Consider the following 13,085-nt stretch of genomic DNA (forward strand, 5'->3'; position numbering starts at 1 on the left):
ATACACCGGTAAGACAAAAACCAAAAACAGCTCATTGATTCAATGTAGATTAATGTATAGAAATTGAGGCATTTATTATAGTCATGGCGGCGGCAGGCGGCTAGCGACCCTCAATACAAAATGGCGGAGCGGAGATGACATCACCGGCAGCGCACTACTCCGCCCCCTCCCGCGCCAATTGCGCTCGCTGCCATTCACAAGTGAGTCGGTTGTGGTTCCATTGCACTCTCGCGTTCAACAAGTGACCCCTGATAGTGCATTTACCTAGTTAACTACTACTCACGAAGCAACTTACACACGCGTAAAGCCTTTATTAGGAATATTGTCTCTTAATACAACAAAATTGTAAAGCTGTTTTATAACAAAACTCGCAGTTCAATTTTACATGTTAAATAAACACATCCTAAGAATTAACTTTATCGTGCGAATTTAACCATAAAATAAAAACATACGGTATTATTATTATATTACTTTTTAATAAATAAGTTAAAGTATAAATAAATGTACCACTTATATACGTAAAAATGCGAGTATTATGTACGTATACGCCCATTTTTATTTAAAGGGGCAACAGAATTAAAGGGTCGACACGTGAATGTTTTTGCTGCTCAGTGACAATAGTAGGGTTGATGAACATGCTCATTTATTTGTTTGCCAATATATTTCTAAAGAGGTCGTAATACCTTATAACACTTGTGCTGTTATCAAACAGTATCAACATTTTTGTAGAATTTAGAATTTATAACTTTATGGTATATTTGCATTATCTTAAAAAAATACTGATAAATATGCACCATGTCAAGATAAATATACATTTAATTTGTAGTAAAACTTAAATCTAATTATAGCTACTTTTCCCTTTTTCGTTATAATATATTTGTAGATTAAGTATCGTTCATATTTTTAAAAATTTACCTACATGTGTTTTGTGTCATAATAAATAAGCTTTACAGTTGTGTATTAAAAACGCCTTTAAAAATAAATAGTACATGAAATCTATTAAGTGCAAGCATATAAAATCATATGCTAAACAAGTAATGGAATCAGTTTTATATTTTAGTTTCATTTTAATATATTTCAAGATATATTATGGAAATATGAAAAAAAATATATATACGAGCAGTATAAGCTCAATCAATTAGGAACTATATAAAATTATTGTGTCAATTTCTATATAGGTCTACTTAAAAAAAAAAATATATTTAAAAGTTGGGGGCTGCGTCAGCCAACCCATAAGCAATGTTTGTATTATCATTAAGTCTTCAGCTCAATATTAAAATATCAATAAACTTTGTAATTTGTATGTAGCAACAAACAATTTACTCTCTAAAGTATGTCTTATTTATACTTGACAAGTTATGGTTAATTTTGGTATATTGTTGTTGCAAGAAAGAGGTCAAATACTACAACAAAACCGGTTTCATGTTAGTAAACAGAAATATGCAAAGAACCGAAAGTAGCTGATCGCGATTTCCTTAGAAATATTACGGGGGCGTACATTACTTTATTGAAATAATTTGTCACTCTTCGTTCAACGTTGTATGTTTTATCAGCGTGTGCTTGGCTCTCGGAATGGTGACTCATGCCGCGCCGCCGCCGGCGCCGCCATTTTACTTTTAACTTTACGCACCACGTGCTCAAGTGCAATTCATTTAGTTAAACAACTATTCCCAATACAAGGCAACAACCGAGTGAACGGTAAATATACAAAATAGTTTAATACGTTCCAGTATTAAAGTTTGGAAAAATATCACACTAAAAGGTGCGAGGAAGTAGTAAAGAAGTCATTTAGCCGCTCGGATAGACATATAGCGTCTTCGATAGGCATACCTGCGGTATTTCGCCATTGTGTCCATAAGTAGACTGCGTAACTGGCGCGGCTCAGAAGACTTGATTACACAGGCGCCGAAGCTTAATAGGGAGTGGATATAAGAGACTGCAACGGGACTAATGTAGTGCTAGAAGAAGTATCAAATAAAAGAAATGGGTTAGAAACTGCCGGAACTGTGTGCGAAAATGAAACTGGGATGAGGGGGTAAAGCGGGGACGCGCTAAAAAGTGGCACCAGCGCGAGCGTCGCCGAATGACTGAACGGCGAACGCATAGAGCGGTGCGGTGCGCGGCGGGCGCGTCGGGCTCAGCGGCGGCTGGGGTGCGGGCGCGGTCCCCGACACAACGGCCATGCAATGCAAAACAGCGACCGCCACTGCCCCGCCACCCGCACTTCTCCCGCCACCTACCTGATAAAAACTAACAATCCATTCACCCCACTCACTAATTACTCTACTCTGCAACTTTCAAGGACAAAATACTCGTACCGACATTGCAGATAGGTCGATCGCAATGCTATGCGAATTAACGAAAAAGATTATTTCCCGTAATTTATACAGCCGTCGCAAGAAACAGCAAAATTTAGAAAGAGATGTCGTCTTTTTTGTAGATATTTTAACGCACTAGCGTTATCTCAAGTCAATCGTTATTACGATAACGATTTTATCAGAGGGGGGATACATGAAATAGGTGGATTGGAAATCATTTTAATAATATTTTTTATTTAAAAAAAAATATAATTATAAACATTTTATGTTCAAAACCTGTTTTTGTTCAGGAAACTGCGAAATCCTACTACAATTAATTAATTTCACATTTTGTATATTGTGCTTTTTGAGATTGATATATGATATATAGTATGCTAAAGTATTATTATATGTGCATCAAGAGAAACTACCAACATTGTAGCCATACTTTTACAAACTTCAGATTTATTCATTCATAAATGTGAATGAATAATGGATTTTAATTTTTGCTTAATTGTTCTACTTGAACAACCTATAAAACTTACTTTTAAGTAAAACATTTGCCAGTCGTAGAGCTAGGTGAACGTCTTTTTGTATATCTTATTTCCATAAGTGATTAATTAACTAACATTCCTTAAATATCTTAAATCTAAAGAAACGGAGTTTTAAAGTGAAAATTATAAATAGGACGAAAAGTTGTCCTTGCCTTTAGGCAATATCAAATCTATAGCGTAACTTCCAGGGCGGCTTTATTTATTGACCTATCTCTGCAATTATTATAGATAATATTTTTTTTACAGGGAAGATATAATTAAATTACTGATAATATAATTGCGTTTATATTATTTTTATAAATTGTTTATTAATTTATTAGTGATTTAATTTTTAAAATGAATAAATAAAAATGATATGCGTCGTATTACTAAATGCATATGAATATAAACAATCATAGTCGTGAACTTCTTGACCGATTTAGGTCACGGCGGCCATTCTCAAGAGAGACTAGACTAACCCTGCCACTGGTCATAATAATGTGGTGTGCAAATGTGTACACAAACACAAGTCTGTTATTATTGCCTGTGACTGGCAATACTAACGGCTTAACTTGTTTTCCGAGGCACAGCACTGTAAAACAGTGCCAATTGCCGCAACTGAAAATTTTCTGGACAGAAAACCGATTTTGTTGGACGTATCTTTTTATTTTGATATTGATACTAAAAACAAATTATGAGATATTTTTATTACATATCGTTTGTATGAGCACATTAAAAATAATTTTAGGAGTAGTAAGACAATAGCTTGTTTATGTATACGTACACGTGTCGATATATAGTTCAAACATCACAATATTGTTTTTTTTTTTCATATAATTTAAGAATGAGGGCATAATTTTTGCTTTATGCATATTCAGGACTTATGAGAACATAAATGAGACATTTACAATTTTTCCATGTATATGTACAATTTGCTGTAACAATAATTCGGATTTAGTTGGATAATGGTAGTGTTTAATTTAGCAATCAACAATTAAGTGAATACTTCTACTATATTAAATAAAGGCATTTTATTTGTTTAAGATAACAATTAGTATAAAATAAACTCAATAACCGAAATTTCGTCAAAAACACATAGGACCTCGTAGAGATTTTATAACTACCATTTATACTAGTAGAAATTTATATTTTATTGTTTATTACAATGGTTGATTATGTATGACTTTGTCTCATGGCCTCCAGAAGTATGAAGACGTACTAACGTCTTCATTTGCCGTTCACCAGATTGTAATTGTGTGTGCGGCAAATAAAGGTAATGACACCTTTATTTGCCCCACAATTATCACATCAACAGCAATTGGTTTGTCGCTGTTGGTTGTGAGCTGCAGCAATTTCTAAAATCTTTCAGAAAGCCCTCATCCATGAAAAATAAACAAAATTACTTCTATGTAATCATATGTTTTGATCTCTCTATAGATCTGAAAATATTTATGATCTTACATAGTTTTTCTTATCATAGGTCTTATATAACCATTTTCTTGTACCCACAATTTGTAAGAAATCGAAAAGAACTCAGTATCGAATTAAGAACACAAATATGAATACACTAAAAACATTCCTGTAATTTATAAGAACCCCTTTAACATTGAAGTAACATAAACCAACTGTCGTTTTAATATTATTATACGACTGTGTAAAAATAAGATTATTAAAATAACAGATGTTGCGTGACCTCCCAGTAACTGCCGTGCATACGATAAACGGAGTCCGGAGTGTTTATATATAAAATAATCCCGTCGCGTAGTATTCGCGAAAAGTGACAACTTTTTCATTAACACGTCTAGAACTTATCTTAAGAAAGATCTATGTTGTTTAAGTTGGAATTAATTGCAGCATCGTATAAAAATAAATAATATATTCATTTAATATGATACATGATGATAAGTAATAATAAAACTAAATGCTTTACTGTTGAGTTAATAAAGATTAGTTATAATGATAGATTAATTATTTAAATAAAAATGACGTTTATTTAAATTCAATTTAAAAATAAAGTGTCGTTAAAAATATACACGTATACTCAACATATATGTGAAAACCTTTTATTTATATTTACGATTTACTTTTGAAATTTTTTTACGTAAATAGTGATACAATTTACTTATAATTTTTACAACTCACCGGCTTAACGAATGTAATTAAAAAGGATAAAAATCCTGGAATATTAATCGAATATTAAACGGAAAGGAAGTCTATCCTAAAGCGTTATTACTTCCGATGCTTTATCGACGTAAATCCCATCAGTTACTGTCGATGGATATAAAAAGCCCACTGCAATCGGAAAAGGGCCGGTTGCACGGCGAGGCACGTGCGCTCCCGTCGCCACCTGCCGATCGGCAGGTGCACCACCTCCGGTCCACGCCGGTTGTAACTCATTCTTACATATATAATATGTAAAAATCAGCTTGTAATATTATATACAAAAACACTAAAACATACTACGTTTGAATCCAGATGGGGCAAAGTGTAAACTTTTGCAAATTTATTGAGTTGATTTGTTCCGTCTACCTACCTTATTACATACTTTCATTTTCATTTCATATTTTGAATCGAAATTTGTATTAAATGCGCATTTTTACAGCAAAAGTATGTATTTCAATCGCCCCAGCTTAAGCTTAAGTCATCTGGATTGATTGTTGTGTTGAAAAATAACAAACCCTACTTTTTCATTTGCTGAACCGAATTTCGTATCAGAACGTTAGTACGACAGTAATATTGTAATGGCGCGATTTTGTTAGTCTAGTCCACCAACGACGCTAAAGCAAATACCCCAATCATGGCAGAATAATCTAATGATTTTAATGACTCAACTACAATGTTAAAAAGAAAACAACGTCGTCATTTGAGAATTCCGTCATTTATTTGTTACCCGTTTTTAAAAAGTGTTATACTATTTTCTTTTTTTAAATTTCATGTTAATCTCAAACTTACTAAAATTACCAAGACCACTACCGAAATTCTCGATGCCGAGCACTTCGGTGTATTATTTAATTGTTACTTGACGATAACAATTTTAAATTAAGATCAATACCAATACCAATACCAATTACCATTTACCAATCGAGTAATTTAGATAGCTCTTTTATTATTATTATTTATTTTGCATTAAGATAAGATTTTACAAAATTATTCAAAAAAACTACTATACCATTTACTCGGTTCAATTTGCGTCTTAGTAACAAAAAAATATACTTAAGTTCTAAAAAGTAAAAAGTTAATCCTTGATGTTCCTAACTTTTTTACTTTCTTACGTCTACGGTTGATTTTGAACAACTTCCTGAGTAGGTTATATAAACCCTTATATTCAAATAAATGGCATAATGACAAGTGTAGTAGTCACAATCTGATATAAAAAGTTTTTTCTTATCGATGCCATATTATGTTGTGTTAGAAATAATTTTATAGTAACAGTAAAATCTGGTTTTCAAGATATGTAGAAAACCTTTGGCTGACCGATCTATATAATTCACGATGTCGTTATCGGTATCTATTATGACAACACATGGCAAACAAAAAACTGCACAACCAATACAAAAAAAATCGTTCAGAGTTGGACTACAATTAGTCATACTATATTTACCAAAATTTAAAAGTAGCCTCCTAAAAAGCTTTCGAGATAGATACATACAAATAAATTTGGTTCGTGTCCTCGTGTTATTTTAAACATAAAAAAATTATCAATTGTCTATAAAATATATATTATATATGGTAGTTTATTTCTGTAGACATATTGGACAGCTACAAATCTATTATACAAAGTTTTTTGTCTGATATCGTTTTTGCAGTGTTTATTATAGTTATTCCATTTAACTGAAGAAAAAAAAGGTAATCTGAAAATTAATCTCTATATGAAATTAGAATGATAAATGGGTAGATATGTTTGTCCAATGTAAGATTAGTCAAATAATCGATTTTAACAAAATGACAAATAATTTATTATGATATGATAGATATGATGATAACACTATTTTTTGCAACCCTGCTACCATTAGCATCGTAGAGTAGAGTAATTTACTAACGCCATAATTCCCTTAACCCAATCCTAAATTTACTTGGGGCGACGCAATAGCTATTGACCTCTTTCTCCTTCGACACAATCAACTCTACTTATAAAATTAGTCATTCACAAAACTATAGGTTTTTTATTCGATCTTATTTTTTTCTACCTTTCCATCTAACAATACTTTAAAAATTGTTTTAGTTATATGCAATATTTATACTTCAAAACGGATGACTTAAAGTTTTAAGTTTTAGCGCCTTTTCAGACTTCTTCTTATGTATCTTGCGTATATACGTCGCTTAACTTATACATACTTATCATTCACCACATACATCTTATTTCACCTGCTTGTCCACATTTCGATCCGTATGTACATACGCAAAATATATATATATAACTAGATTAAAACCCAGTACCGCTCAGGTAAAATAAATAAAACTAATCAAATACAGTTTATCATGTACTTTTCATATAACGTGTAACTTTTTCATAAACGTGGTGATTTTTTTTAACTTCTATGACAATTTTCAAACTTTTACTAATTTTGGCGTTCCCATTAACATAATGTTCAAAAGTAAATGTATTCGTTCGGAAAGTTGACTTTTGTCAAACATGGCCCGCCCGCTGAACTGTTATGTCAATGAATTTCATGGATTTAATATATAATATCTCTATAATACGGTTACTGCGGATATATGTTGTCGACTAATAAAAATTATTTTTTAACGATTTATATTTGTGTATACGTTTCGATCGAGTCTATCGAGTAGAGAGGAGTGAGTACCTCTGCACGAAGTTATTAATATGGCTTATTGCAAAAGAGATCTTGTGCTATGCGAAGACTAAACAGATTTCTGTATTTGAACAATTGACTGCAAATTGAAAGATATCATTGATGAAGAGCTTGATTAATCTATGATGTTTACTATGAATTTGCGAAAAATGGCGACCTTGTGCAAGTTTTGGGGGCACGGTGTTGGGAATGTAAGTTGTTTTATTGCGTATACAGATTGTTCTAATACTTAGCTTTAGTGTATTCATAAAATCGTGGATATACAACTCTATGAAGAATATAACAGCAATACTATTTTACAACAGTATGTATGAAAGTTCAATATAATTTGAATTGGTTGTATGAAAATCGGCTGTTTTAGTTCGATTCATAGAATTAACTTTAAAACTTAATCTTATAATTTATAATAGTTAGTTGTTTTAATTATCAAAAACATTATTTTAATCACATGTTGGAGACGTTATGCAAAATGAAGAGAGGTTATTAGTTTCTACCGAATTCATGAGTACTAAGTTTCCACTTTATAATATCAAACTATAGAATGTACATATATTTTTTTGGGAAGGTCAAGGTCGAACTTTTTTTGATAATTAGGCTATTATAAAAAGTTCGACCTTGACCCGTTGTTATTTACCATACAAGTTTATTCGATTGTCAAAACGATTATGAAAAAATATTACTTGAAATTACGAGACTGTGTAGTGTGTAGTTTAGTCTACCGGCAAACCGATTTTATCGAACCAATAGAACACTAGGCCTAAACATTGTAAAAAACTTATTGAGTTATAAAGAAAATCAACGAAAGAAATTCTACTTTTTAGTATAGTTTTGTATATTAATGAGATAGGACGGGTCGTGTACGGTCGTTTATGAATTAATTAATTATATAATAACGGTAATATTAATGAATATTATCAAATTAAAAAAGTGTCAATAAGTACTTACACTGTCAAAGATAAAAAAACCGATAAATACTATAACTCGTTACTATCTACTTACGCAGTCTGTAAACGCATTGTGTAGTCTAGCGTTAATTTTGCATAGGCCTAATAATAAATATTTTTACTGACTTATTCTTTGTGTGCCAAACAAATAAGTAACGCTCTTTTCACATTTCCTTAGGTTTTCCAATGTCATACCGACCAGGGTTCGCAACTATAATAATAATATAATTATTTATATTATTATTATAGTTAAAAATTATATATATACAATAATTATATTATTATAATTATTGTACATATATAATTTTTCACCAACCCGCATTGGAGCAGCGTGGTGTAATATGCTCCAAACCTTCTCCTCAAGGGAGAGGAGGCCTTTAGCCCAGCAGTGGGAAATTTACAGACTGCTAATGCTAATATAATTTTTACATCCATTAAATTTATGATCTCGAATCATCAAAAACTATCACCATGTTTTGTCTGGTTTCCTTAAAAGTATGATATGTAAAACTCGATTGCAATATATTATAATAATTATTGATTTTCAATAGCCATTCAAATAAACAAAGAGGTGGTTTGTAAGTTTGGATTTAGCGCGTAATTTTCGAAACTACAATTACGTTAAAAACGTTCAAAAAATATTTAGAATTAACCTTCAGGATGGACATTATCTACAGATTATAACAAAAGGCTTTTTCGTTTTTACAAATTTTGCAACGTAAGTCGTGGAAAAGCGGTCAAGCGAATGCGTTTAATATGAACGTTGCCATAATAAGAGATGTGTAAATGTGTTTTCGGACGCTGACTGACTTCGTCAGTTGCATGGCAAGTATTCAGCTCTTCGGCCTGATTAAACTTTTTTATAATACCGCGCAATCTGAAATAATAAGGTAAAGTTGATTTTTTTGCACCTTAATATACAACTCATTACTAAAGTTTATTATTAATAATAATAATACAAAAATAGTCATATTTAATTCTTTGATTTGAATTAACGATATCTTTTACAACTTTTTTGGTTTGCAAATATTAAGAAAGTTCCAGGTATTTTTCTTTCTCTTTTAATTATTAAGGGCTAGTTTTTGTTTTCTCAAAAATGTTTAGTAAAGTTACTTTCTATTGATCTTTTAGATATATAAAGAATGAGTTATATGATCTCAAGAACAATTGTTCTGCATTAATAAAAATTACATTGCTTTTTCTAATGTTTTTGTTATTGTTTTACTTCTGTATGGTATTCGGATGAATATATAAAAAAGACTAATAAGTGACTTGATATTCCAATAATATGTGAATCCTTGAAAATGTTAAAAGGATCGCGACTACATATATCTCTACTATCTAAAGATATTAAAAAACTTTAAAAGCTTAGTAGACAAATGAGACGATTTGATCTATTTTATATTATAAAACAATTCGGCCACAGTAATGTATTTTTGTTTCAAAATATATCATTTAAAAAATGGCTAAAAGAATATCCGATGATAAATTATGTGAGAATTGTAATTACAAAATTCAATTTTAGTCCATGAACTAAGTATAAACAATAATGACTGAGAATACACCATGGGCCAATACTTATAGCTAAATCAATGGCGGCTTCGTGAAATTCGCGCTAATAATCAAAAAGCATAGAATATATATATGCAGGGCAATGTTTGAAAAATTAAAGTATGTGATTTTCTATTCTAGCTATATAGTTGTATGCGGCGAAGAAAATCATTATTACTTTTTTATAATATAACAAACGTTCTTTTTAACTTGAAATATAAATATTCCGTGAAATTACATGTCATAATGTAACGCGTACCTCCGAAAATAACCGCGAAATATGCACACATCTAATTGACTAGGAAACTTCTAAGCTAAATAGTGCTTACTGTAATGGCTTTTTGTTCGTCTATGAAATTTGAAATAAAAACTGAAAAAAAATATTACATTAGTTAAAATGTTACGAAGGTATATTCAAATATATTAATTTTATTAAAATATAAGGTGATCAGTTCGTTTCAAATATTTTAACAATATTCCGCGATTACATATAACGATGAATCTGATAAATATGGATGGATATACGGTACTCTTTGATAAGATACATTGTGAACGAATTGAACATAATGCTCTACAAAAAATATTAATTTATAAGTTGTGTCGTAATAAAATTAAAACTATGTGGAAATAGTGTGTATTCAATGAATAAAAATTCTGTAACCCGCTAAGACTTCATGGGTATAAAAGAATTTTTACTAATGTAAACGATTAAGGATAAGTAAGCACGAATTTGAAGCTAACAATACAAAGAAGGATTTCAAGGTTTTTACCTTGAAAAATAACAAAACTGTTTTAAGAAGTTCTAGAAAAATAAGTTATGAACGAATTTAATACGTTTTTAATTTAGAAAAATATCCAATTTAATAGCTGCGATTTTATAATGAAATCTCTACATATTATGGTTATATATAATGAATTATGACCAAAATTAAATCCACTTTTTATTTCTTTATTCGTTGACTACTTTTGAAGAATATCACTTAAATTCAATTTCCGTCGCATGGTTAATATTTAATTTTAGGCAGACTCAATGTTTAATAAATTCACGTTTAAAAAATTATAACTTACAAACACAGCATATAATATAATAAGGAAATAAAATTATTCTACTATCAACCAACCTTTGATCCTGGTGATCCTCCTGTTCAAATATTTGGTCATGATCCTCCTGTGAGAGGCTCAGTTCGCCAAATTGCTGTTCCATTGAGTTAGACATTTTGCAAAGATTGATATTAGATAACTAACAACAATCCACTACAACACTTGATCACCTTTGAATTAATTATAAAGAAATGATGGCACCGACAAAGCAAATATCGATCTCAATTTGAGAATGATTGAAAATATATTTCCAAAGTAGACGCAACTGGAGCTACACAAATTGAAGATGAAGGATCGCGTTTTCTTAGGTTATGGAGATGAATTTGTTGGTGGTCGGATGTGGACGGCGATGTACAGCAGCCGGTGCGCACACGTGCTCGCTGTTAAAGGCGCGGTGTTTATTTTCGTATTACATAATAGGTCAAAAGCGAGCGAGGCACCGGTCGGATCGGCACCGAGAGCGATGGTCGCGCGGAGTGCGGCGGTGTGGATGTGGATAAGGGACGGGCGCGAGGGCACGTGTGCGCCGTGCGTACGGTTCGCAGGCTATCGAGATCGCTACTCGACTGACTGATGTGACGTGCGTGACTGAACCGCGCGAGCTACAAGCGACGCCGGCTCGACTCGATTCTCTGTGCATCCATTTCATGTGTATTTTGTTGGAGAATGCGCGCGCTGGGCGTGGCAGAATCGAGGCCGCGGGGAGCGCGGCGAGGTTAGTGAAGTACCGGTATCGATCTTGTTTTATCGAAAAAAAATAATAATATAATAATAAATACTTTAAACAAAATATTTTCAGTTTTAATTAAGATAAAAAGGCAATGTTGTCTAGTTACAACAAATTGAACTGTTTAATTGAGTTTACTGTATTTGAAACGTATATTTTTTCTTACTTTTAAAGTAAATAGTAATGAACGTCTGTGGTATTATGAACGTTACGTTTAATTATTTCAAAAGTTTTTTTTATTTTATGCTACATTCATTTGACGATAAAGATATTTGGTAGTGTTTTTCAAAACACATATTAAACATTTAAAATATTGTGGTCTTTGGCAAATAGACTATTACTGTAAATTAATAGAATCTGTAAAATATATATTAATGCTTATCGATAATAATGGCGATTAAATGTTCAACCACTAAAACGATAGAGTTCGTGAAGTATATTCGTTAGTGGGTCCGTGTGACGGCGCCCCGCGCCAATGCCTTTTCTACGGCGCCCGTCCGAAGCCCGCGGAGGGCGTTCGGCAGATACCGCCTACTTCGTCCGGTACAGGCGTCACCCGCCTCGTGTCCCGCTTCACCTTAGAACAACAACCGACCGGAGTACGGACGCTATTCCAAGGAGAAAACGCCCTTCAAATGGCCCGCATCCAGACCCTATGCCCTCGCTCGATCCGGACCTCGTTAAGAGAGCTTACACTGTCTAATCAAAAGAACTAGAACACCTCGACGGAGCTTAAACCATATTGAGCAAAAAAAATAGATATAAACTTTTCAGTAGATTATCGTTTTATAATAAATTAACGCAAACCGTTGTAGTGACGCCGAGAGCGTACCGATCGAGCGCAGTGAACGAGAGCAGCGGAGTGAGTGCGGCGCGGGCGCGCGTGCTTGCATAGGACGGTACTGAGCACTGCGTCACGCGCCATTCATAATCGCACCGCGCGCGCCGCCCGCCATCGACGCAGTACTAGCGGCCTCTACTTTTTATTTATTATTTTACCAAATTAACTTGGTGCAAGGTAATGTTGTAGCAAAATTACTATTTTTTGAACAGTAATATGTTAGGTACTTTTTTATAGGTACGTATTTGATGATGAGTTTTACATAGGGGTATTGATA

General features: G+C 32.5%; 1 protein-coding gene across 5 annotated transcripts in view; it reads right to left on the reverse strand.

Annotated features, from left to right (window-relative positions):
- LOC125076194 (insulin-like growth factor 2 mRNA-binding protein 1) overlaps positions 1 to 13,085 on the reverse strand; it is a 38,827-nt gene that overhangs the window by 8,817 nt on the left and 16,925 nt on the right. The window contains exons 1-2 of one of the 5 annotated variants that reach the window (XM_047688223.1): positions 12,775 to 12,839; positions 11,261 to 11,620 (exon numbers count right to left, since the gene is read on the reverse strand). The exons of 1 other annotated variant lie outside the window; for it this stretch is intronic. In XM_047688223.1, the coding sequence (XP_047544179.1) occupies positions 11,261 to 11,355 (95 nt within the window). In that variant the 5' untranslated portion in view covers positions 11,356 to 11,620; positions 12,775 to 12,839. Of the gene's footprint in view, positions 1 to 1,830; positions 2,131 to 11,260; positions 11,934 to 12,774; positions 12,840 to 13,085 lie in introns of those variants that run through there. 3 more of the 5 variants (XR_007120293.1, XM_047688222.1, XM_047688225.1) reach the window with 3 other exon arrangements.

The sequence above is a fragment of the Vanessa atalanta genome, chromosome Z (assembly GCF_905147765.1).
Source record: "Vanessa atalanta chromosome Z, ilVanAtal1.2, whole genome shotgun sequence".
Taxonomy (NCBI): Eukaryota; Metazoa; Arthropoda; class Insecta; order Lepidoptera; family Nymphalidae; genus Vanessa; species Vanessa atalanta.